This window comes from Protopterus annectens, chromosome 13.part0 (genome assembly GCF_019279795.1).
Source record: "Protopterus annectens isolate FY-2018-M chromosome 13.part0, PAN1.0, whole genome shotgun sequence".
NCBI classification, from domain to species: Eukaryota; Metazoa; Chordata; order Ceratodontiformes; family Protopteridae; genus Protopterus; species Protopterus annectens.
In genome coordinates, this window is record NC_056747.1 from 345,941,109 (window position 1) to 345,968,970 (window position 27,862).

General features: G+C 39.9%; 1 protein-coding gene across 1 annotated transcript in view; it reads left to right on the plus strand.

Moving 5' to 3' along the window:
* The window catches only part of MED12 (mediator complex subunit 12), a 4,088,267-nt gene that overhangs the window by 817,373 nt on the left and 3,243,032 nt on the right, over window positions 1-27,862 (plus strand). Inside the window, exon 10 of the mRNA XM_044054827.1 lies at window positions 3,377-3,513. Coding sequence (XP_043910762.1) covers window positions 3,377-3,513 — 137 coding nt within the window. The remainder of the gene's footprint in view (window positions 1-3,376; window positions 3,514-27,862) is intronic.

Here is a 27,862-nt window from a genome sequence, read left to right on the forward strand (position 1 = left end):
CAGTCAGACAGAATTTTCAACATTCACACATACGTAATGCTTTCAGGCATGCTTCGCTAGCACACATGCAGGCAGAAAGACTCGTACACATACATGCATACACTGCAGCACAGTGATTGGAGACAGCATGGACTGAAAGAACCTACGGTAAAACAAAACCAGGAAAATACTGTGAGCGCTGCAGCACAGACCCACAACAAGGCATAACAATTAGTTTGCGGCAGAAATTTGTATGTAGCGTACTTACCCATACAGTTAGCAAGCCATGTATTTCTCTGTGGACTTTGCCTGCATATTAGTTGGAGGAAACTCTTGATCCAATACTGCCTTTACTCCGGAAAGAAACAGTGGATGAAATAGAGTTCCACAACAAAGTAATGCAAACCTTTATAATTAGCTGATAAATGGGCCATCCTAGTTAATGTCAACGTCACAATGTGGGTGGATCAGCAGGAGAGGGAACTACTGATTTGACTGTGTCGAAGGTGTCACGACTGGGGAGACCTATTCCAACTCAAAGGATGCAATATTAAAGAATGGGGGATGGGTTTCCTGCACTACACTAGGGAAAGTGAGATATGTAGAACTAACTCATTTCTTGTTGCATTCTGGTAACCACAGACGGCTGGGATGAGTTTACAGGGATAAAGAAACATTTGCAGTTGAGTGGTATAGTGCTTGAGCCCGGAGTTTTCCTTTAAGGACACCTTGTTGAAGTTTTCAGTAGTTTATTAAGTTAAACCAGGTAGATCTACCTGCTTAACTGACTAAACTACTGGAAACTTCAGCAGTGTGTCTTTAATTCCTCCCACAAGGAGGGCATCAGATAGTGAGTCTCCTAGATATGCTAGCTAAAGTGATTTTATCTGGACTAATTCTTTATACTGTTTCTTGTTAATCCTGTCACCCTCCGAGTCGCAGGATGGATACCAGATTTTACTCAAGCCCTCTGGATTACCTCTGTTTTCAAAATGTTAAGCCAAGCTAACAAACTATTAAATTTGTACAGTAATACCTCTCAACTGTATAGATTTGAGCAGAATGTCCAGGTTTTTGGCTCATATTTTTAAACTGTTCCTCTTTTTTCCTGGCAAATCACTGGGATGATCTCAGAATTGAAGTCACTAAATAATTACATACATTTCAGTTTCAGACTTGAAATCCTTCAGAAAATGTATATTAAAACAAATCCTGTTGCTCTGTAAACTTTCTAAGTTTATAAGAAAAATATGTAAAATGTGTCACTATTTCTACCCCCATTTTGTCAAGCTTTGTTGAGATTTTTTGCATTGAGGGTGAGAGGTAAACCAGTTTTATTACTAAAATTGCATAGTTGAAGAAATGGGTTAAGGATTCCTAATGGCCCCCAAATCTACTGTGGTTACACTGTCAGTTTTTGCAATGGTGGATTGTTTTATTCATTTGTATTTGCCCTTTCTGCAGCCAGTTTTCAGGTTTCATCTAGAATGTTGTGACTTTCAGGATCTCTGACTTCTATACTAGTTTAACAGACATATAGAACACTGCTTTGATACACAGTGCAATGAAAAAGTATTTTCCTTCTTACTGATTTCTTTTTTTTTGCATGTTTGTCGCACTTAAATGTTAAGATCATCAAACAAATTTAAATATTAGACAATGATAACCCAAGTAAACACAAAACGCAGTTTTTAAGTAATGATTTCATTTATTAAGGGAAAAAAAGCCTATCTAAACCTGCATGGCCCTATGTGAAAAAGTAATTGCCCCCTTGTTAAAGCTGAGTTCAATTTTACTAGCCACACCCAGGCCCGATTACTGCCAGACCTGTTGAATCAAGAGATCACTTAAATAGAACCTGTCGGACAAAGTGAAGTAGGCCAAAAGATCCTAAAAAGGCAGACCTCATGCAGCGATCTAAAGAAATTCCTGACCAGACGAGAAAGTAATCGACATCTGTCAGTCTGGGAAAGGTTACAAAGCCATATCTAAAGCTTTGGGACTCCAGCGAACCATGGTGATAGCAGTTATTCACAAATGGAGAAAACCTGAATCAGTGGTGAACCTTCCCAGGAGTGGCCAGCCTACAAAAATGACTCCAAGTGCAGCGACTCAGCCAAGAGGTCACAAAAAAACCCAGACCAACATCTAAGGAACTGCAGGCCTCACTTGCCTCCGTTAAGGTCAGTGTTTATGGCTCAACCATAAGAAAGAGACTGGGCAAAAATGGCATGCATGGCAGAGTTCCAAGGCGAAAACTGCTGCTGACCAAAAAACGTAAAGCCTCATCTCACTTTTGCCAAAAAACATCTTGATGATCCCAAAGTCTTTTGGGAAAATATTCTGTGTACTGACGAAACAAAAGTTGAACTTTTTGGGAGGTGTGCGTCCCGTTACATCTGGCGTAAAAGTAACACAGCATTTCAGAAAAAGAACATCATGCCAGCAGTCAAACATGGTGGTGGTAGTGTGATGGTCCTGGGCTGCTTTGCTGCTTTTGGAACTGGACAACTTGCTATGATTGATGGAACCATGAATCTGCTGTCTACCAAAAAATCCTGAAGGAGAATGTCGGGCCATCAGTTTGTGACCTCAAACTGACGCGCACTTGGGTTCTGCAGCAGGACAATGATCCAAAACACACTAGCAAGTCCACCTCTGAATGGCTTAAAAAAAAAAATGAAGGTTTTGAAGTGGCCTAGTCAAAGTCTGGACTTGAATCCAATTGAGATGCTTTGGCATGACCTTAAAAAGGCAGTTCATGCTTGGAAATCTTCCAGTATGGCTGAATTAAAACAATTCTGCAAAAGAGTGGGTCAAAATTCCTCAGCAGCGATGTGAAGGACTCATTGACAGTTATTGCAAACACTTGATTGGAGTTCTTGCTGCTAAGGGTGGCACAACCAGTTATTAGGTTTAAGGGAAATTGCTCTTTCACATAGGGCCATGTAGGTTTGGATAGTTTTTTTCCTTAATAAATAAAATCATCACTTACAAACTTCATTTTGTATTTATTTGATTTATCTTTGTCTAATATTTACATTTGTTTGATCTGAAACATTTAAGCATGACAAACATGGGACAAATAAGAAATTAGGAAGAGGGCAAATACTTTTTCATTGCACTGAACACTAGTTGAATGTGCACAGGTGGATTTTCTATCCGTTACCTTTGTCTTGATCTGCTTTTGCCTAAGATTGGTATCTCATTCTGAGTAATTGCTGGTAGCTGAGCTGTGTATAAAGGGAGCATTAATGTGGGTGGTCTTTACGTGGTTGTAGTTGAAGCAACTTAAGTGGATGTTTTAAAAAGTTCTCATGTAACAGAAATCTAAGTTGCATAAAATATTGTATCTTGTATAAACATTATCAGTGTAATTTTTCCCCCCTCATGTCAGGATTCACAATTGGTCGCATTCTTCATACACTGGAAGTTCTAGACAGTCACACATTTGAGAAGTTGGATTTCAACAATTCACTGGATTCCTTGTACAACAGGATATTTGGATTGGGACAAAGCAAAGATGGACATGAGGTGAGACTTCAGTAGGACTTAATTGGGAGCCAAAAGTAACTAGCCCTTTTACTTGTGTGGCAGTGTACTACATATTTTAAGTGTTTATGCATCATTTGTTGCATGTATATATGGCTGTTGATAATCTGAATGCTTAAATGTTTACAAACCAGATGTAGCATAATGTTTACTCTCCTTTGAATTATTTTTAATTCAGAATATAATTCCAAGTTTTGTGCATTACAACTTACTTTTAACTAGAAGCAGACTGGAAATAGTTTGAAAAGCACATTTGACTAGCTGTTGGGACCAAGGCTTGATTATGTTAAAGGACAGCAATGGGATTCTGTTATTAAATGCTCAACTTCTGTCTTTTTTCTCCCTATTTATTGTCCCTGCTATGAATAAACACAGCATTTAAAATACTTTAAATTGACTTTCTGTCCACTAGAACAATACCTTTACTGTACTGTGTTGGTTTCACTTTCAAAAAACTTCTATCCCACCCTGAAAAAGTCTCCAATTCATTGATGTCATCAAGGCCACTGAATACAGCTAGTTTTCTGGCCAATTCCCTCCCCAAACTGACATCACCATGACCGTCCTAAAAACTCACCCATGCTGTGATGTGTCCACTGACTGGTCCTTCCCCTACCCATGCAGAAAGTAAAGGCTAGAACAAGGAAACAGTACACAAGTCAAGTCTCCTGTGAGCTGTCAATCACAACAGGTAGCAGCTCAAATTACTCTTAGCACTTTGACAGCTAGGGAAGTTAGGTGTGAAGGGGGATGGGAGATGTGTTATAGTAGTACAATTCAGGCTTCACAAAAAAAACTGCAGTTTAACCATTCTAAAAAGAAGCAGCAGTATAAAGCACTTTGAAAGTCTGTTGTGTGGCATTTGCATTGTTTGTGTTTTAAGTAGTCATTGAACGGCATGAAATGTTACTTAAAACTGACTGAAAGACAGAAGTGTATGCATGTAAAATCAGTGCAGTGACAGGAGCTTTAGGAAGAAAGAGGCCTGCGTGATGTAACTTTTTACAGGCAAGCATTGCATTGTGGGATACCTATAGGCAGACTAAACAATCCAAATTACTTCAAGATGCCAGACCTCATGTGGTCGTACTCAGAAATTACATATAAAATATTTAAAAACCTGTAAATAGTCAAAGTGGTGTTAAAATGTAGGAAACTCCAAACCATGATGAAATAAACATTTTTTTTTTGAGCCTGTGGATGCGGTTCTCCTTTAAGGTACTTTCGTGTCTAATAGATTCCATCTTGCAATGTATTCCTCACATCAGCAGTAAAGTACACTGCATGATAAACATAGTAAGACCCTTGGCATATTCTTGTTAAATATTGGCAGTTGGATGGGTAGCCAAAAAAATTCTCTGGGTTTAACCGAGATGGTCTTCCTTTGAGGCAGGAGGTAACATTGGATTAAGGGGTTATTTGAAGTGGTCTCCTTTGGGTTTGAAGACTGATTTGATTAATATGAATCTGTAAACTGTGAACCAGGTGAGCTTCTCAAGGCCGATTCAAGTACAAGTATAAAACCTCTTATTCCTATTGTTAACTGAAATAGTTGGGGTTGAGTTCAGCATTAGAACTTTGTTGCAGTAACCTAAACTATATGGGTCATATCCAGACAAGGGTATAACCACCAGCCAGTCTTTAAAGCTTCAAGGCATCTTCCACATGCCCTGTATGCAGTGTACCTCTCTTGATGCTGAACTATGTTTTTCCCGTGTGCTTCATTGAACTGACAGCTAGCATTCTGTCAAGGGCTGGGCAGAGAATTGTCCTGCTTTGGAAACCTTCCTCTCTCATTTTTTCTTAATTGAGTTAGGCTAAGAAATGTGTATTTTATGGACTGTCACTAGATGTCAGGAGAGGTTTCCTTCGTTAGAACTTATGTGAAAAAGTGTTAATTGGTTCACTGTATTTATTTCTATGTCATTGTGTGGAAAATTGCTGTTAGGGTCTGGAATTTGTGGTTTTAGGGGTATTATCACTGAAATTTTTACCTCAAAAATTTTGATTTTCATGGTTGGAATTTCACTGTTTCACTCATAGCCTAGTAATCTTCTACAGTCCTGTTGACCCAGAGGTCATTTTAAGCCTAGCCATGTCATTCCAATGTAATACCAAAGAAATGCTAGTCAGTACCCAAAATTGCATTTAGTGATAACTGCCCATATCCAAGAGGTTTGTGGGCTGTATCACCAGTAGGAATTTACAGTGCCCCATCCACTTGTTCAGGTTACTCTTAAACAGTGTCAGACGTGCTCTTTTTCACATGAATTGGTATGCTGTTCCAAAGAAGCAGCAGTCACTGGGAGATAAATCTGTCCCTCAGGCATGTCCTGTTTAAGTCGCAGGCCATATTTAGGTCCCTGGAATGGGTAACCCTAGTCCCATTTGATTTACAAATAATGCAGCAAGTTCATTAGATTTGGGTCTTGAATTGCTCTGTAGGCCAGGCATAAGTCTTACCTAAGAAGTCTGTATGATACAAAGTATAGTGACAAGGACTTTAGTTGGTCTGTGTAAGGCACATGCTGGAGCCACATGCTTTTTTTTTATATATATAAATCTCTGACGTCTCTAATTGCTGTAGTCACTTAGTACGGTACATGACAAATGGGGTGTTATACTCCATTATGGGCTGGGTATGTGCAGAGTATAGGAGGGGGTTATAACTTCAAGTGTGCTATATAGAAAGCTTTCCTTACTGCAGTAGACATGTGGTCGAAGTTAAGGTCGCAGTCAACACGTGATCCCAGGTCCCTTACCACTTTGAGTACTTGGGGTATTGTTGTTGATAGTGTGAGGGGACATTATGCCAAAGGGAATGATTATGCATTTCTTCACATTTAGTTTGATACCATGACTAGTACACCAGTCTTGTCTGTGTGAGACCCTCCTGGAGTATACTGACATTTGGGGATTCGGTGATTGCACCTTGTTTGCAGCTGTCTGCAAACTTGGTCAGCCAGAACCCCTTAGTTTTCAACTTAACTTTTGAGAAGTATATAAACACTAGGGGGCCCAGCACTGACCCCTGTGGCACCCCACTGGTAACAGGTCTGTTGGTTGATATGGAGTCACCCACTTTGGTAGTGTCTGTTTTTTGAGCCAGTTGGCAGCCCATCTTACAACAAAGGGGGTTACATTCAGTTTGCTATGTGTATCTGTAATGCCTGAATGTGGGACTGTGTTGAAAGTTTTCCAGATCAAGGTATGCTGTGTGCACAGATTTAGCCTCAATTGCCCTGGTCACGTTTTCAAAGAAATCCACCAGATTTAACAGGCAGGATCTGTCCTTCTCGAAGCCAAATTGGGTAGGATCCAGGGTTTGGAGGTCATCTGTGTCTTTATGAAGTCCATAATGATACATTCCATAGCCTTACAGATGAGATTGGTCAGGTGTACAAGTCTGCAATTCCCCAGGTTTGTTGCAAGTGCACCTTTTTGGAGGGGAATAACTGTTGCTGTTCTCCATTCTGTAGGAACAAAGCCTGTGGTTAGGCTATGATTGAAAAGGGTACTTAGTGGTGATGCTAGTTAATTTCTGTCTGTTGAGAAGACAGCCTGGGATGTCATCTGGTCCCATAGAGACTGTGTTTTTGCCTTAAGCAAGGCTTTGAGGACCTGCTGTTAAGGTGTGTAGGATGGGGGGGGGGTTAGGTAAAGCACTCGGGCTCTGCTACCTGCTTGCCAGGCTTTATCAGTCAGTCATGGAGCAGTTGGCCTGCTGTTTAGTTGTTCCCTCCTCCATCTGCAAGAAGAAAATTTCTCTGAAGTTTTTGGGTGCTGGGCTATCTTCCTCACTGTCTCAGCTGCAGAAGGGTGATTCTGCTGTGGCCAGACCTGGGACCTCATACCACTGATTGTCTCTTGGTCATGCTGGTGTGGCTGCTTGTGAATCCATTAAGGACTGAGAGTTGCATGTTTTTTGTGGCTGATTGTCCTGTCCAGGAAAGAGGGAATCACTGTTGTCTGTCTCAGAGGGAGGAATTGAAAAATGCCCCCCATCATGTCTTTCTACAGGGTGTCCTAGGAAAATTAAACAATTAAGCACATGGCTTCTTTTGTTTCTGTAACTATAGGCAGGAAGGACTTCCTGGCATTTCTCAAAGGTTTATTTCAAGCCTTTAATGTTTAAAATCTTGTTTCTTCACCGAGTTGTCGGATAAAACATTCCTTCTTTCTGGCACAAATTCCTTGTCTGAGGAGCAGGAATTGGAGCGGGGAATGCATTTCTTCAGTTCTCCTCCAGCGATATAATACAGATAGTATAAATAATTCAAATTTAGTTTCAGTACCTTTCCAAACAAAAGAGATATCTTAAATAAAACTATGATGATCAGTTAAGTGAAACCCAGGCAAATGAACCAAAGTGTCCAACTCCCTCTCACTAAGAACCAAATTAGCAAAAGCCGGGGCCATCTTAGACCCCATGGCCACTCCTCGAACCTGTCTGTAAACTTTCCTATTTAATTAAAAGAAGTTTTTTTTAACACAATGTAACTAAAATAAAGTCTGCATGTATGAATCTAGTATGGGAGAGCACATTTAAAAAAAATCCCAAGAGTCTCTAGTATAAAAAGGGTTGGCTTGAGCTACAGGGTTTAAAACGAAATCAGTATATTTAGAAATTCTTTGTCTTCGTCCTTTTGTTGGAAATGATGAGTCTCAAGGGTTGGTTAGTGGCAGATTTATGAATTTTCACAATTCGAAAAAGTTTTCCTAAACTATTCGAATTTTGAGTGTCCATGTATTGATGCTGTGGTTTTTCAATAATGACCTTAAAAACAATTGATCTGTTTTTTCAAACTCGTGGTAAACCACTTCTAGTGACATTGGTTCATAAAAGTAGTCATCTTTTACGGTATTTTCAATAGCAGATACATATGATGATTGTTGCATAAGAACTAAACCAGTGCCTTTGTCCACTTTCATTATCCTAAGATCGGTCTCCAATTGAATCAAAAAGTGGAGCTTTTTCGTTCTGGCTAAAATTGAACCATTTAACAGTTGAATCAACATTATACATTTACCTAAAATCATATTCGCACATTTTTTTAAAAAGTACTTGGTGTTGTTTAATGATGGGTTGAATAGACTCTTTTTTTTTCTTTAGTACAGAGACGTCAATATTACTGCGCTTGTCAGGAGGTGTGGAGTAAAAGCTACTATTAATATCACTACTTGAATCTTGTGAAAAATCTAAATTATTGTCTTCTGTACTGAATAATATTAAATTGTTTGCTAACATACAGAGTCAAGTAATAAGTCAGTCAAGTTGGCTTGTGATGGAATGAACGGGTGCCCTCTAAACTTTTGATGTGGTCATCAGTATAGCTTGTCTGATAAATTTAAAAACTGAACAAATAAGAGAACTGTCTGAAGCAGTGTTCACCTGAGACTGCTCCTTGTTCGCATGTGTCATGGAGCTATGGTTACAGATACTTTGCCTCCTCTTCTCATTCTGGTTACACTTAAACGATGGCATTCTAAGTTGTTTTGACCTGCTAAGGGGGATAAAAAGGAGACTGTGACTGCATTTGAGACTGAATCTATGTATCCTGATGTGTCAATAATTCGCCTATGTTAATTACTGGTTCTCTAATACAAGCGTGCCCTTCCAAGTCAGCATATTGAACAATTACTCTCTCTTCAGAGGTAGAAGGCGGGGGGTTGAAGATCATTTACATTTGTAGCAGAGATGAAAACTCTAATATTATGGCATGGGGGTGAAATGACTTGTTGTTGGGTGGTGGATTTATGTACCTTACTGGTATTCTGTAAAGAATTCTTTCTGAAAAACAAACCATTATTTCCTAAAGAAAATTTACTAAAGTCCTGTTCCTTAAAAGAAGGAAGTGGGTAGGCCTTGTTTATACGATACTGCTGGAAATCTCTCTGAATTTTTTGCTGCTTTGTGTGTAATAGTTGCAAGTATACCCTTCATCGACCTTCACCTTAGGTCCTTGAATGTTATGGCACATTTTACCAGGCTTCAAAGAGAACTGATAAAGGAACTATCAGACACTCTAACAGGAACCGTAGCTGAGGGGTTCGGAATAAAGTAGCTTCCTAGCTGGCAACCCTTGATTACATCAGTAATTCATCACGCAGCCAAAGGGACAACTGGTGCAGCAGGTTCTGGCATGGCTCTGAGGAGACGCACCTGGATGTGTATGTGAGTTTATGGAGCCATTTGTCATCTTTCGTCAATGCTCCTTTTGACGGAAAATCCCTTTTTGGCCCCATAGTTAGAGGCCCTTGTGAGATGTGAGAAGGATGGAAAGACTTTCTGTCATGGGAGTACTTTTTCACTTCTCAGTGGCCCTATTCAGGGAACTAGAGGAGTGGCAAGCTGTGGTTCAAAAAGTCCCAAGGGCCTTTCCAGGACTCAGTGATTCCCTCCTAGGCAGAGGGGGAAATTATAATGGGAAAGCACTGTGCTAGAGGCAGAAGTGGCCCGCAAAATCAGGGTTCCAGGGATTCTTTCCCTGGCAATCCTTTTTGGCGCTTCTGAATGGAGGCCCAATTGCTGTCCTTTGGAGGTAGTCTGGGAATGACTTTCCCCTGCACCTACCTGCCTGGCTATCTGTAACCACGGACAGTTGGGTGCAGAGGATCATAACCAGAGGTTATAATATTTTTTTCACGAAACTACCCAAACAACCAGAGAGAATCCCGGATGTTCCACCCAGTCACAGGGATGCGGCAGTTTTAAAAAAATTCAAAAACTGCTTGACAAAAGAGCCATCCAAGCAGTCCCCCAAGACCAGTTTAGGATCCAGGGTTTACTCAAGATTCTTTTTAGTGCAAAAAAAAAAACAAAAAAAACAAATGGACTGGAGACCAATTTTGGATTTCAGCATTTTGAACAAGTCAGTTCAACATACCAAATTCCAGATGGTCACGGTTCAGTCTGTTCTCCCATCATTAGGGAAAGATGATTGGATGTGCTCAATAAATCTTCAGGATGTGTATTATCACACACAAATAGACAAGCGCTCCAGAAGATTTTTGCTCTTCCAGCTGAGAGCCAGACATCAGTTCAGAGCCATGCCCTTTGATCGCACCACAGCCCCCAGGGTGTTCAAATATATGGCAGTGGTCACAGCTAACTTCAGATTGCAAGGATTCCAGGTATTCCCATACTTAGACGACTGGCTTATTGCCGCATCCAACAGGCATCTTCTGCTGCAAGCAAGAAAATACGTCCTTCAAACTTGCTCCTCGCTGGGGATCACTGTGATTTACGAAAAATCACATCTAGAACCAACACAACATCTAGAGTTCACAGGAGCAGTGTTGGATACAAACACCTGTATCCTGTCTGTACCCCAAGAAAGACGTCCGAGAATAAAATTGTAAGTCACCCAAATTATTCACAGCAGAACAATGACTGCAAGACTGGTATTACTGTCTCTGGAATCTATGGCGGCCACAACCATATTGGTTCCCCTTGCCAGGTTTCACATGCAAATTCTGCAATGGCTGTTAGGGCCCAGTGGTCATTACTGAGACAACCAATGTCCCATCAAGTTTGGATCACCAGTTTATGCAGAAAGGACTCAAGTTGGTGGTTCCATTCCAGCAGGCTGTCCCTTTGTCTCTTCTCAACCCCAAGCAGTAGTGACCACGGATGCATCCCAGATGGGGTTGGGGGATTATTATCTGGGAGAGACTGTCTAAGGCATTTGGTCCCAGTTAGAGGCCAGTTTGCACATCACTGGTCTAGAGAGTAGGACAGTGCTCCTGGCATTGTGAGCATTCCAAGAAACCCACCCCTCGGAACGGTTGTGATTTTAGACAGACATGTCACTGGTTTGGTATATAAAGAAATGGGGAACCAGATCTTACCGTCTTTGTCGATAAGCTCCGAGTATAGAGAAATACCACGAACCAAGCTGTTCCTGGTTACAACATGTAAACCACTAGCACAACAGAATGACTGCAAAACCTCTTGAAACTCTGTTTATTGACTGAAACATACAGGTTAAGCGCTTTCATCTAATAAAATAGACTTCATCAGAACAATACTCTCCATACAAGGTTTTTCTTAAGTACATACTCAGACCAATCACATTTAATACATTTAACTCAATAATTAATCCTTAAAGTGCTAGTATTAAAATTCTGTACTCCCTATTGACATGAATACCTGATATTAAATACAATTAATTAAAATTAATAAAATAGTATGATGTTATTAATAAAAATGAACAAAGTTCATATAATATCTATTTATATACAATATACAATATAAATTATATTAATATAAATATTTATATTTTATTTAATTTAAAATAAAAAATGCCATACCAAGCTAATATCTACAATTTTCCAGTATGGGTTTAATGGCTATATACTCATTAATACCTGGGGGCACCGAAGCATTTAAGCGGATCTGCCACTTTGTTCATTTTTATTAATAACATCATACTATTTTATTAATTTTAATTAATTGTATTTAATATCAAGTATTCATGTCAATAGGGAGTATAGAATTTTAGCACTAGCACTTTAAGGATTAATTATTGAGTTAAATGTATTAAATTTGATTGGTTTGAGTATGTATTTAAGAAAAACCTTGTATGGAGAGTATTGTTCTGATGAAGTCTATTTTGTTAGATGAAAGCGCTTAACCTGTATGTTTTAGTCAATAAACCGAGTTTCAAGAGGTTTTGCAATCATTCTGTTGTGCTAGTGGTTTACATGTTGTAACCAGGAACAGCTTGGTTTGTGGTATTTCTCTTTGTCGACTGTTCTTGGACTTTCTACATATTTTTAGTTGTACCTTGACAACATGGATTCTCTTGACTAGCTACTCTCTATATTTTCCCCGAGGAGGGAAGACATTCGTGGATTGCAGTCCGAAATGGCCATAATGAAAGGGGAACTCACTAGACTACTTGAAATGCTCAGTCAACCTGGTTCCCAGGTTAGGACCCCGAGAGGGATGACATCATCGCGCACGCAGATCCAGAGATGTAATGGGGATTCCTTACCCAACGGTCAGGTGAACGGTGTACTGCTGAACGGAGAAGCCTCTTATGGATCCCACCAAGGCGACAACCAGAGTGTAGGGTGTCCTACAAGGATAGGCGGATGTGGATCGGAGGTAGACTACAATATTTCGGGTGCTAAACCTAAGCGGACGGTGCCGAAGAACACGTACGCCATTGGACCCAAGGACATGCGTGCAGGTACTGTTAAACATGCATATACCAGAAATCTTGGAAACGATAGGGGTCGATACAATTTCAATAACTTCATGGCTGGTGACTTCAATTTTGAAGGAGGGTTTGGACCAGAAAACAAGGAAAGTAGTAATGACAAGGATGGGGTCGTGAATAAAACACTTAAGGACATTATTTTTGATTTTGGTAAAAAGTTAAAAGTTTTGAAAAGTTTACAGCTAGAAAATATGTATTTAAAAAAGTGTTTGGACAGTGCAATTGTACCCATGGGCTTGAGATTTCTCAAGCATCCCATGGGGATTGATTTGGATGTTAGTACCAAAGAAGAATGTGCTAAAATGTTTGATAATTTTGGCTTTTCATTTATGAAGTTCATAGTCAGTTGCAATGATAAGAAAATATGTATTTTAATGTCTGAACTTGAACAACTTAATAATACTGTAGAAAATGATTTACTTTTTGATGAATTTGAACTGTTTTTAAATTCCCAATACACATGGGTTGAAAGTCAGGTCATGAAACAGTATGAGAGGAAATGTAGTAAAATGAAAAGGGATATTGAACAATATAGGAAGGGGAATGTGTATAGATGGGAAAAAATCAACCATAAAACTAATATGTACAATAACAATAACAAAAATGGATATTACACTAAAGGGAATGGAGTATTCCAGTATAAAGGAAATAGAAGGAATTACAGAGGGGATGAGCAATGTAGGATGCCCCAGTCCCCGGATTTTTTAGGGGGGAGGATATAAGATGGGAGGTCCCCAGCAGAGAGGGGCACCAAGGAATAAGAATGGAAAGTGTGAGATACAGGGGAAGACAGGGGGGGGGGGGGGTTACAGAAGTCAAGACCAGTAGTGAATGATCATTGCATTGTGAAAGTTAATGATATCACCAGTAGGTATGGTGATTTTAATATATACAATTATTCTAGTGTTGAGCTTAAAAAGGAACATTTTACACTTATCTAAAGGGATGAAGTATGTTCCCAACACAAAAATAAATGTAGTTGACTATATAGTAGATTTTAAAAAATATTTAAGGAAACTGAATTTAGCCATCTTTTTTGATGGTAAGGAAAGCCAGGGGAGAAGTAGAGTTTAAGAAGAAAAGTGTATACACACCCCCACTCAACAATATGTTGGGTGTATTTGAAAAAATGGTTACGGAAGAGATCTATCAATATGGTAATAAATGTAGTACAGTTAATAAGAAATATAACCTTACTAGGAACAAATTTAAAATATTGAAAGACTTCCAAAACAACCACATTATAAGAATTATGAAACCCAACAAGGAGGGTGGGGTGGTTATATACCCTAGTAATGATTATATAAATAAAATTAATAGTATTCTGTTGAATTCGGGTAATTATATTATATCCTCTCTTAATGAGGTAAATATTGGGTACCACAAGATAGACTTGTACCTAGAAGACCTGTTATTGGAAGATAGAATTGATAGTGACTTATATAATTTTTTAAGAACGGAATTCCCCATAATTAGTACTATAGTAGGGATTCCCAAAGTACATAAGGACTGTTTTGATCCCCCTTTTAGGCCATTAATATCTGGTAGTGCATCCAAGACGTTTCCCTTTGGGAAAGTAATTGATATGTGGTTAAAACATATATATAAGAAAATTGGGCACATTGTCATTGATTCTTGGGACTTTTTGGGTAGGCTTCAGCCAGGTTTAGCCACTGAAGGGGAGTGGTTAATAACTATTGATGTAGTTGACCTGTTTTCAAGTATTCCCCAAGAGGAAGGCCTGTCAAGATTTTATCAAAGTATTAAGAAATATGGCAATTTGTCCTGGGACAAAATTTCCCTGGTATTAGAATTTATGGATATGGTTCTTTCACACAACTACTTAATGTATGAAGGAGAATATTATAAACAAAGAAAAGGGGTAGCTATGGGGGCAGCTTGTGCCCCCATATATGCTAATCTTTTTTTAGACTGGGAAACTGAGTATATATTCAGCACTGAATGGTTCAGCAATATCATATGCTACCTCAGATTCTTGGATGATATATTTGTAATTTGGAGGGGTGACCTGCAGAAGTTGGAAGAGTTCAAACAATATTTAAATTCATGTAGTCAAAGTTTGAAATTTACATTTAATGTTGAAAGGGAATCGATTTCTTATTTGGACACTAGAATAACACTTCGCAATGGGACATTCAAATCTAATATTTTTAGGAAGGAAACATTCAGTAATTCCTATTTGCAATATACTAGGTGCCACCCGATGGGTCAGAAAAGGAACATTATTAAAGGGCAATGTATTCGAGCTGCCCGAATGACCTCAGATTCCAAGGATTTAAACAGTGAATTGGAATTGATAGGGGGTTTCTTTAGGAGTAGGGGTTACCCCGATGGGATGGTGACTGATGTCACCAATTATGTAAAAAGTGAGTGGGGGAAAATATAAACCACTCTTAGGGGTTGGCCCCAGTAACAATGGGGGAACCACCAATAATAATATGAAAACATATACAAACTGTACAGACAATAATAATTCTGATGAGGTAGCATTCAAAAGGGCATGTGTTATACAATATGCACCATTTAGTAGGGAGATTAAGAATATTACACAGAAAAACTGGAATATTATGAAATTTGATAGTAATATATTCAGGATTGTGGGGGATAAGCCACATTTTGTGTTTAGGAATGGCACAAATATGAAAATGCAATTGGAGAAGAAAAATAGGTACAAGTATAATGATAAAATACTGAATGGTACACACAAATGTAGCACATGCAACCAGTGTAGGTACATTATTAACACCCCTTCCATTGTATTAGAGAATATCAATAAGACGGATGTTAAATTCCAGAAGGGCAACTGTAGGTCCAAGCACCTGGTTTATCTTGCAAAGTGCACAATGTGTCCAAGTTTTTATGTTGGGAAAGCAGACAGGTGCTTGAGGAACAGGATTTACGACCACAGTTATAGTATAAGAAAACAGGATGGAAATAATGCCCTATGGAAACATCTGAATGCCAGTGCCACATGTTCTTCTTTTCAATTTGGAATATTAGAATTGGTAAAACATAACCCCAGGGGTGGTAACATAAAGAAATTACTGGGGGAAAAAGAAGCAAGGTGGCAGATCCGCTTAAATACTTCGGTGCCCCCAGGTATTAATGAGTATATATCCATTAAACCCATACTGGAAAATTGTAGATATTAGCTTGGTATGGTATTTTTTATTTTAAATTAAATAAAATATAAATATTTATATTAATATAATTTATATTGTATATTGTATATAAATAGATATTATATGAACTTTGTTCATTTTTATTAATAACATCATACTATTTTATTAATTTTAATTAATTGTATTTAATATTAGGTATTCATGTCAATAGGGAGTATAGAATTTTAGCACTAGCACTTTAAGGATTAATTATTGAGTTAAATGTATTAAATGTGATTGGTTTGAGTATGTATTTAAGAAAAATCTTGTATGGAGAGTATTGTTCTGATGAAGTCTATTTTATTAGATGAAAGTGCTTAACCTGTATGTTTTAGTCAATAAAATAGTCCAAGCAACCAAGGTAAAGCAGCAAATAATGACCTCGAGAGAAAGTGGAATGCAAGTAAATAAAGAAACAACGTCAATGGAAAATATGACGTGTTTACCTGGATTGAACAAATTGTTCGAAACAAAAGAACAAAATTTGCTTAGAAAATGCCAGGAATCACGAAGGTACGAAGATTCATTGACAATAATGGGTCCCAACAAAGTGTCAATAATGAGGGCCAAACCCTCAGTAACAGAATGTGGGGAGGACACAATCGGCCTGAAAGGTGGATGTGTCAAAGACTTATGCGTTTTTGGTATTCCGAAAAGGACACCTATCCGGGGTTGGTCAACTACACAAAACTCGTGCATATCATAACTGATGTCACCCGCCATAAGCGCATCATACAAAAATGAAAAAATATAACGTTGACAACGACGAATGTCAAGCAATGAAATAACCTCATATTCATCTTCGTTCTTAAGAGTGTCAATTAACCTCTTTTTGTATATATTTTGCTCCATAATGACAATGTTGCCCCCCTTATCACTTTTCATGAACCTAAAATCCTTTGATATAACCCCTTCAAATTTGTTAGGGCCTTCCTTTGATTTGAAGTCAAATTATGGTGATGCCTAAGTCTAGAATTACTAGATCTAGAGTGTAACATATCAAAAACATCCTGCGTGCAAATTTCTTCAAACACTTTGATAGTGTGTTGTAATGGGGGAGTGTAACAAGAAGGTTTACTAAAAAACTTTTCAGTTTCAGATAAATTATGCTGTAAATAAAATAAATTCAACTTCCTTGCATATTGCTTAATATCTAAAACAGTACCAACATAATCCGCACAAGAACTTGGAACAAAATTTAAACCCAGTTTCAGAACAGAAATTTCATCATCTGAAAAAACATGCTCCGTTAAATTGATAACTCTGAAACTGTCCGGTAAAACTTCTAAGTCTCTTCCCCTGAGGATTGAGATCCCAGGAAAGTCCGACTTCTTGTCAGTACAGTTTTGGTGTTCGTTTGGTTCCTCCTGTTGAAAAAAGAAGAAACGGAGGTTGCAGGTGCACAAACACCAGAGCCAATCTTAGTTTTAACAGTTTTTGTCTCTTTAGAGGCAGAGGGTGAAACGCCATCCGCAACAGGTGCCTGATTCTCATCAGGAGTGATCAAGACCGAGTCTGGTACCTTAATAGGTGATTTGTTAGGCCCAGAACTAACAGAATTAATTGTTTCCCTAACCTGAGGAACAGGCTGTCTGACTTTATTAGAAGAAAATCCATCTCGTGTTTCTTCCTATAAAGATAACTCTGCTTATGTTAATTTTCTCAGCTCCAGTAAAGTCAATAGAATAGGGTTACAAAGGGAACAATAAGTCCTCATTTTCTCATACTTTAACCTCTGGAATAAGCAGGGAATAAGCGACGACAACAGACGCCAGACCTAGACTTTGGAAATCTGCCGACCAAGGACCCGCCTGACTGCAGGATAACCAATCTGTTATGACTGCAGCTGTATTAGCACTCGAACATCTACATTTATGGTAGGCACAAAACTGAACTTTTCCCATCCAGTGGTCAAAGCTTTGTTTGAATAGGGTCAGGGATGAACTCTGCTTCACATGGATGGGGAGCTTATTCCATGGCAGGAATCCTTTGTGTTACCTTTTGGTCTCTCCGGCATTATATATTTGTTGCAGACAAAGTTCAGGTCCTTGCAGGTAGTGTTTGTGGTGCTGTTTGATTTGCAGCTGTGCAAGAGATCCATCAGAACTTGATCTGGATTTGAAGATGTGTAATGCCAGGCATAAATATCCTCTCGGTAACCTGTAGGAGACTTTAGTACAGAGATAGGTCCTAAAGGCAATCTCTGGACAAGGGTATTCATATCTTGTACAACCAAAACAAGACCAGAGATCTGTAGTAAACTTTAATACTGTCTCTAGCTCTTGGCTAACAAGCCTTCAGAGAGAGAAAAAATGTTGCACAAAATCGTACTTTATACAACCAGTCATAAACATACCAATAAAACAAATTTTCAGCCAGTAAAAAATATCAAATCAGTTAATTTGCAATACTTTCCAGTTGCATTCAAGGTTTAAACCTGCAGGTGCCAAAGTATCAAACTTCAATATATACATTGTCTTTATATAATTATCTTTTTTCATCTCAACAACATTATAACCTTTTGCCTTTTCCAAAATAGTACCCCTCAAATACCTGACAATCCCTCTCATGATATAATGTAAAATGAGCTGCCACAAGGCTTTCAACTGTGTTATTTTAATGTCTGAGGTGCTCCTGTACTCTAACTCCAAAAAGTGTTTTAGTTTCTCCAGTGTTCTAAAGATCACAGGAGCACCTCAGGGTGTAACTAACACCCTTTCTACTATAACTAAAAACCTTCCTAGAGACATAACCTATATTATTAATTTTACCAAAAGATGAAGCCACATAACTACAAATTGAACATTTGCCACAAGGAAATGTACCCTGAAACCTGGGTTCTATCAACAACTTGGTATCTGGGATTAAAAAAAGAACTCTGAACAAGCATGTCCTTTATGCTTTGGCCCCTCTTTAAAGAAAGAAAAAGCCTATTAGGCAAAATATCCTTCAGGACCATGTCTTTTTTTAATAAGCAGCCCCTGTGGTATTCAGTAACACTAAAAATCCTATCTGTTATTACATTGTATGTAGTAACAAAATACACACACTGATCATTCTTCTGTATATTTCTCTTAAAACTCACTACTTCTCTGGAATCAAAATTCATATAACTTTAAATGTGAAGTTGTTCAATCTTGCCGTTCATTCTTCACTGATGGTTTTGGAGCCGATCCTCTGCTCCAACATGGCCGACTAGCAAGCTCAAAGTTCTCCAGTAGCTCGAGACCCACCCCCTTATCCCACAATGCACTGCTGGAATTTCCCCAGATCTAGTTTGCTGCAGCACAGATCTTTTGGTTTCCAGCATTTGCTCGAGACTATTATTGGGAGTTTTCAACTTTCAGCAAGTTTTATATTTCAATTTTTATATATCTTTGATTACTATATAATACCTAGATATTACTAGCTAGTAAATAGTTGTTTTCTGTGTTCACACCTCTTTCCTCTGTAAAATCTTTCTTTGCCTTTGGCCTTAGGATCTCCTCTTATAGTAGTTAGCCAGTGTTCCCTTTTTGGGATTCTTGTTATTGGATTGCTAATCCTATTTATCTTGATATAGATATTAGTTGCCCCTTTTGGGCTGTGTGTATTGTGTGAGTTAGTTAGATTTTTTTCTTAAATAGCTCATAGTTAAACAGTGTGTTCCATTTTATTGGATATTGTGAAATGTCTGAAGAGAAGGAAAAACAGCCAAAGTCTGGGTTTAAAAATGCCTAGACTGCGGACAGAAAATGTCCGTCACGGATGCCCATGTGCAGTGTGTTTACTGTTTGGGTGAGGTGCACCTGCAAGAGTCATGCAGTATCTGTCTCTCCTTTTCCATCAGAGTGCTTGCAGAAAGGAAGCGGAAGTTAATTGATAGGGGTGTTATCAAACACCCTTTGTCTGAGGCATTGTCTGACCAGGATGGGGCCAGCAAATCGTCCAAATCTTCCTCTGAATCCAGGACTAAAAAAAGGAAAAAGGTCAGTGTGGCGAGTTTGGCTCCACTGCCTTTGTAGCCGATAGTCTCTTCTTTTCGGAACCGGGGCACTGCTCTGGAACCGGTTGCTGAAAAACCTCCATCGGTACTGCTCCAATCGGCTCCATCTGTTCACTCTTCCTGGTCTTCTGTCAGCCTTTCTCATCTGGATATGGACTGGCTAGTTCAGAAATTCTTAAAGGCACCAGGCCTAGCTAAATTTCTGTCGGCTCAGACCCAACCGTCAGAGCCGAAGACCACTTCTCTTGAATTGACTGCTTTTCCGAGCCATATCGGACCTTCGTAGCCGTAGGAGGCCGACCTGATGATTGTGGACCCTTGGAGCCAACACCTGCTCCAGTGTCATCGGTTCCATATACTCGGATATTCTCGGCGCCGACCGGGGACTCTAGGAGCAGACACTCTTCGGTAGGGTCCAGGGAGGATAGTTGTACTGATTTGTCGGTGCTGACTCTTACTCTCGAGGCCTCGGCTCGGGTGAACTCTGCTCCTACCTCGGGCTCGGAGTCCATGGCTTTAGTGTGGGAAGAGATCGTGGCTGTGTCAGATCTGTCGACTCCTCATTGGAGCCGAGGTGCATTCGAAGCCATAAGGTGAGTGTTGTCTCCTAAGACTTCCTCATCTCAAGGTCTGGCCTCTTCTTCCCCTAAAGTTCCTGTGTCAGTTTTTTTCCTCCGGTCATCCCAAGTGTAGAGACACTGAGCCTCGGATAGACCCACAGGGCGCTCCCTGCTCTTCTGAGACCTCTCCAGAAGTTCCCCCTAAAGAGGTTCCCAAGAAGAGCTTATGCAAGAGGAGGCATTTGGACTCCCCACAAGTCTCTCACATCGGACACCGACTTGGATGAATCAGAAAGGTCCCCTAGATCCCCCTCTGAGGACATCTCCTTTGCGGAGATTCTTGAAATACTTAGGCAGAGGGGTGATTGGCAGTCCAAGAGCCCTACTTGAGGACAAGTTGGTTCTCCTGAAGGATTCGGGTTTCAACCTTCACCTCTTGGGTATCTCCGCCCTACGATGAACTTATGGATCTGGTCTCTCGTAGGGCATGGGAGTCACCAGAATCTATGGAACCTGTTCCTAGGAGGCCTAATAAGTTTATTTCTGCCCTCGTGGACAAGTCCCTTTTGACCAAGGGAGTTCCTATTGATGCCATGGTGGTGGCGGCAGCCACCAAAAAGGAAATGTCTGAGACTTTCTTGTCTATCCATCCTCTTAACAGAGAATCTAGGATCATGGATAGATATGGGAAACACATGTTCAGTTCAGTGACTTTCTCAGTCAGATCACTGAACTACTTGACACATTTTACCAGACTGCAGAGCGATCTCCTTAAGGGGTTGGGAGATGCTCTTCAGGGTGTTGTAGCTGCGAGTGTATCCAACAAGATTGCCACTCAGCTTTCTACCCTCATTTTGATATTCAACTCGTCCATGCGTCTCATAACTTATGCAGCTGATGGTTTGAGTAGAGCTGCAGGTACAGGAATTGCTCTTCGTAGGCATGGCTGGATGTGACTCTGTTCCTTCGCGGAACCCTTCAAGTCTTCCTTTACTAATGCCTCGTTTGACGGCTCATCTTTGTTTGGGCCAAAGGTGAAGGAGACTTTGACCAGGTGTGAACAAGAAGGAAACACTCTGCTGTCTGAGTCCGTTTTTCCACCCCCACTCGACCCTTTCCTAAAGGTCGGAGGGGTGGAAAGATGTGGTTCCGGAAAGCCCAAGGAGCCTTTCAAGACGCACGTGGAGAGCCCCCTCCAGAGGAAGAGGAGGGGGTTTCGATGGAAGATGCCGTTCTCACGACAGAGGGGGTCCGCATCACCAGGGTGACAGAGATAACTTCTCTAGTCAGTCCTATCAGTGCTGCTGAAGGGAGGCCCGGCTCTCCTACTCTGGAGGCAGTCGGGGGTCGCTTGTCGTACTCAGAAGCCTGGCTAAACATTGCAAATGACATTTGGGTACAAAGTATTTCCAGAGGGTATTTCATACTGTTCTCCACCCAGCCCCTTCCTGTCAAAAAAAAATTCCCGGACGTTCCACCCAGTCACATGGGCCAAGCAGCAATAGAGGTATGCCAATTGCTAGAAAAAAGTCATCCAGTCAGTCCCGGCAGACCAAACAGAATTCAGAACTTACTCAAGATTCTTTTTGGTTCAAAAGAAAACAGGGGACTGGAGACCATTTTGGATATCAGCAGACTCAACCAATTGTGAGAAAAGAGAAGTTCCGAATGGTCACACTACAGTCCATACTCCTGTTTCTAGGGAAGGACAGTTGAATGTGCTCGATCAATCTCAAGGATGCGTACTACCACATAAAGATGGCCAGGCCGTCCAGAGATAGTCTGCATTTCCAGCTGGGAGCCAATCATCATCAATTCCGAGCTCTGCCCTTTGGTCTCACTACAGCCCCCAGAGTGTTCAAGTGCATGGCAGTAGTCCCGGCTCACCTGAGGTGTCTAGGATTCCAGGTGTTGCCGTATTTGGACAATTGGCTCCTTACCTCCACCACCAGACATCAACTTCTTCGAGCGAGAGAGGCTACTCTGACACACTGCGATCGGCTAGGCATTAACAGTCAGCTTCAAAAAGTCTGCCTTATTGCCATCGCAGCATATTATTTTTATAGGGACAGAATTAGACACGTCAACCACCAGTCTTCGTCTTCCACCAGAAAGGATTTATATTCTTCGCCAACACATGTCCCTGATATCAAAGAACAGAGCACCAGCTGCAGAGGTATTGAAAGTTCTAGGATTGATGGCAGCAGCAATTTTAGCAATCCCATTAGCAAGGATGCATATGAGAATCCTTCAATGGCTTTTATTCACGCAGTGGTCTTACCAAGAACTTCCAAGGAGTCATACGATCCTGATCACGAATTCCTGCAATAAGGATCTTCAGTGGGGGTTGACATCTCCATGTTACAATAGGACGTCCCTTGCTTCCCCTTCCTGTTGCCACTGTGACCACGGACGCTTCCCTGATAAGGGGGTGGGCTTTTTCAGGGAAATACTGCCCAAGGCACATGGACAGATCAAGAATTAAATCTGCATATCAGTGTCCTGGAGATGAGAGCAGTACATCTAGCATTGCACTACTTTCAGTTCCTCTAGGAACAGTTGCAATACAGACAGACAACATGTCAGTGGTCTGATACCTGAACAAGCAAGGCTGGACCAAGTCTTATCCCCTTTGCCAAGAAGCCCTCAGAGTATGGCAGTGGGCAGTGTCATCCCAGCGCTTTGTTAGCAATGCACACCCCGGGAAAATCCATCGTCATAGCGGACAGACTGAGCAGGGCAATTTTATTGCCCCACGAATGGTCCCTCAAACAAGAGATTGCGGACAGGATCTTCCACAAATGGAGCCAGCCTTCCTGCGACCTGTTCGCCAGTCATAATAAATGCAGAAGCTATTTTGCCCCGATTCCCACACCAGGTCACTCCCCAAGGGATGCTCTTATCCACGATTGGCCCCTGGGTCTCCTCTACGCATTTCCACCAATTCCCCTGATAACCAGATTCTTTCAGAAAGCAAAGTCGCTGGGACTGACAATCATCGTTATAGCCCCTCATTGGCTTTGGCAGATTTGGTTTAAGTTTCTTTACCATCACACTCTGGAAGAACCATGGATCCTGGACCCAGTTCCAGACTTGTTGACACATCCGTCAGGGGATCTTCATCCATCCTTGCAGACACTGAAGCTAACTGCTTGGCTGCTCCAATTCCTTGCATAGCCAGGCTTTATAATCTTTCCCATGACACTAGTCAAATTTTGTTGGCTTCCCATAAACCTGCCACTAGAAAATTGTATCGTAGTAAGTGGAAGGGATTTTCCATTTGGGCTTCTTCCCACAACATTGACCCTTACCAAGTGCCATTGTCTTCTATTTTACAATTCTTGACAGAAATCTTTAACAAAGGAGCAGCGGCTGCTACAGTGCGAGTGCAATTAGCTGCTATATCTATTTCATTCTAGGAATCAATGGTTTGAATATTATGGCTCACTAATCCTTTAAGGCTTTTCTAAAAGGTTCTTTTCACATAAGACCTCCAGTGAAGACACCTTACTCTCCCTGGAATTTGAATTTTGTTATCTCGCATCATTCTTTCTTCTTTTGAGCCTGCATCATCTTGTGAACTAAAATTTCTGTCATGGAAACTATCATCTTAGTTGGCCATCACTTCAGCCCACAGAGTGTCAGAGCTCCAAGCCCTATCCATCAAGCCCCCTTATATGGTCTTCCATGCTGATAGAGTATCTCTCAGGACAAATCCATCCTTTTTGCCTAAAGTATGTTCTGAGATTAACATTAATCAAGTCATTGAGTGGCCCGTTTTTTTCCCTAATCACACCCAACAAATTGGAATATATGTTTCACATACTCGATGTTCATAGACAACTTAGATTTTATTTAGACAGAACAAAAGACATTAGGAAATCAGATCAGCTCTTTGTGTCTTTTTCTGAGGCCAGGAAAGGTAAACCAGTTGCCAAAACAACCCTGTCTAAGTGGCTGTCAGATTGTATCACCTACACACATTCTTGTCATAACATGCCCTTGTCTAGTAAGGTGAAGGCTCATTCAACCAGAGCAGTTTTTGCCTCTTCAGCCTTTTAAGCCAAATTACCTTTGGACAACATCTGTGCATCAGCCACATGGTCTAAACCTCACACTTTAATAACTCATTACAAAGTGGATACGGCCTCCAGGGACAGGGCTTCATTTGGTTCTACGGTTTTAGAGAGTGTACTTCTGTGATACACCCAAGATCAGGGTGCTAGGGACGCTACCCATCAGTAAAGAATGAACGGCGAGATTGAACAACTTCACATAAAGAAGTTATGTACTCACCATAACGTTCCATGTGAGAGTTGTTCCATCTCGCTTTTCTCACGTCCCTGCCTCCTTCCCCCTCCTGGCTGGCAGTTGACCTGGAGGCTCTCCTCATCCTGGTTTTTCAGTGTGTCTACATTCCTAGGCAGAATAATTATTGTACTTCTATAAGGAACGCAGCAAACAAGATCTGAGGTAATTCCAGCAGTGCATTGTGGGATAAGGGGTTGGGTCCCGAGCTACTGTAGAACTTTGAGCTTGCTAGTTGGCCGTGTCGGAGCCGAGGATCTGCTCCGAACCCATCAGTGAAGAATGAAGGCTAGATGGAACAACTCACATGGAACATTATGGTGGGTACATAACTTTTTTTTTTCTATTACCCAAATCTTGATTTATACCAAGTAGTCTGCTTAAAGCTCTTTCTGTAATGTATATAAAAATCATAACCCCTTTTTATAAATTGGGTACAAGCCCTGCATAATTTCTCCATCAGTATATTCCCCTTATTACAAAGTCTAGAAATTCCAAGGAGTTCACCATAAGACAGTAAGTCTATTAAATGAGGTGAATGGCAACTTTTGCCATCCAAGAAATTAGTATTAGCAAATTTTCTACGTACTCTACTTTGTATGCCTTCCCACAATGCACCCTGCAAATCAACATAAAAAAAAAATCACTGTCCTACTAAATTGCCCACCAAATTTAATACCAAAAACATTATCCTGTAAATCTTTAATAAACACTTTAATTGTTTCTCCAACTTCACATAAAAATATTCAGTCTAAAATATGTAATTATATATTTTCTATAAAAATTCAACTTGTATAGATGTCTAATTTCAAATAACCACATAAAAAAGTTTGCATACATAGGTGCAAACGATGCCCCCATTGCAGCCCCCTTAACCTGGTGAAATAATTCCCCATTAAATTTTAAAAAAAATGTGCGTTAAGCTAAAATAAAGTAATTGAATCACATAACTAACGGACTATCCCCTAAAAAATGGCTCACTGCCTGTATACCTAAAGTATGTCTAATATTAGTATAGAGGCTCTTAACATCTAAAGTGAGACTAATTCTCAGCTTTCCATTCCACGTTGAATTTTATCAAAAAAATCAAAAAGTGTCGCATATATATATATATATATATATATATATATATCAATCAAATTTCGTAATAGGTACTGGTATGTATTTATGAAGTAACAGTCCTATATTAAGTAAAACAATAAATAGCTGATTGTACTGGACGACCAGGTGGAGAAAACAGACTTGTGTATCCTTGATAGCCAGTAACTTTTTGCCATATACCATCCCTGGATAGTAAATTTCTTCTGGCATCCCTAGAAAGATATCCTAACCTATAGCCTTTGTTAATTAAGTCTTGAAAATCCATTAGGGCCCTTTGATATTCAGAACTTGTTACTTACACACTAGTATCATTCAAGTCTCCTCGCACTTTTTTTTAATATGGAGTGTAATGCATAACAACTGTTTAATGGCCCTTATCTGCTGGTTTAATTACATGATCTTGACGTCAACTAATACTTTGTAAGGCTAGCCATTCCGCTTTAGGTAGGTTATAAACCATTCTTTTTTTATCAGTCAAACATTCAGTACACATTTTTTCAGAAATAAAATTATTACTGAAGAAAAATTCTTAATACTTTCTTTTAAAAATGGGGGAATAAAATCACTGCTAATATGCAATTTGAGAAGTGTCTAAAACTATGCAACGTCATCCTGTATAGATGAATCACAGGAAAAAGTAAATCTCATCGCAACTATCCATAGAGCATTCTAAAACATCATTCGTACAATTGTCATCAAATTGTTGTCTCGAAAGATAATTAAATGCAACTTTCTTATAAAACGAAGCCTTTCAGCTTTCAAGACGTATTCTAGGTAAAACAGCTGGTATACATTTGTCCATAGTTTAATACAGAGAGTTCCAAGTCAGATAAATCACATCCAGATAAATTCAAAACCAGGCTATCATCATTAATGCAACACATTTCTCGAAACAGAACACAAATTAATCTCAATATCATTTTTCTTCCCTAGCCACTGTTTCTCTCTCTAGGTTTCCAAACGACCTTGTTTATGGCTGGAACTCCTATTCTGTTGGCCATCACGAAAAGTTTTCATTCATATATCCCTGTCCGAAGTAGCGAATAAGACACCATGTCATCTGCTATTCCCCTCACTACCGGAGGCGCGCCTGCCCACCTGACATCTTTTTATTGGTTCTCGCCCCAAAGGCTGAACCACTATTATAATCATTTATATCTCTTTAATTTTTTAATTTTTATGCTCTATCACTTCTTTGGAAAAGTCCTATAATTTTTCATTAATTCCTCCTGTCAATTTTCAAAACAGGAGGAATTTAATTGGGCTGATATAGGAACACAGAGAGGATATTTTGTTTCTTACATTCTCTATCTCGCAACATCCCTCTGTTAGTATCACCACCCATTCCATCACACAGTGATGTGCTGCTGCTATCCATCTCTGCTCAAATTTCTTATTCTCAGAGTCTGAGGGGTTAAATGGTAAAGATGGGTTTTTATATACCCTTCTCCCCTGAGAAGAAATATCTAACTTGATACATCTCTGAAGACTAAGCAAGTTATATGGCAAAGACGTCTGTTCTATCAAAAGCTTATCCACAGTACCTTGAACCTCTGGTGCGAGTAAAACGGAGGTACACTTTCCAACAGTAGAAAAGTGATTCAAAACCTTTTGATTCCGTTCCTCTTCAAGCAGTTCTTCTGCACAGGGATCTGTTCTTCTCTTGAACCTATACCACATTCAGGTATTCGGTCTGCAACTCTATCACTCATCTAAGAAATGTATTGTTTCATTGTTCTCTGGGTGGCATCCACCCCTTTGTGTCTAAATATCCGTGGAAGTTGAAAAAGTAGGATCACTGGCCATATAAACAAAAAAAAAATCAAGGGAATAAGAACCACTAGTATATTAAATAACTAAATACAACAAACAAAAAGACCAGAGATGTGTAATAAACTTTAATGCCATCTCTAGCGCCTCTGCTAACAGGCCTTCAAGGAGATAAAAAAAAATGTTGCGCAGAATCAC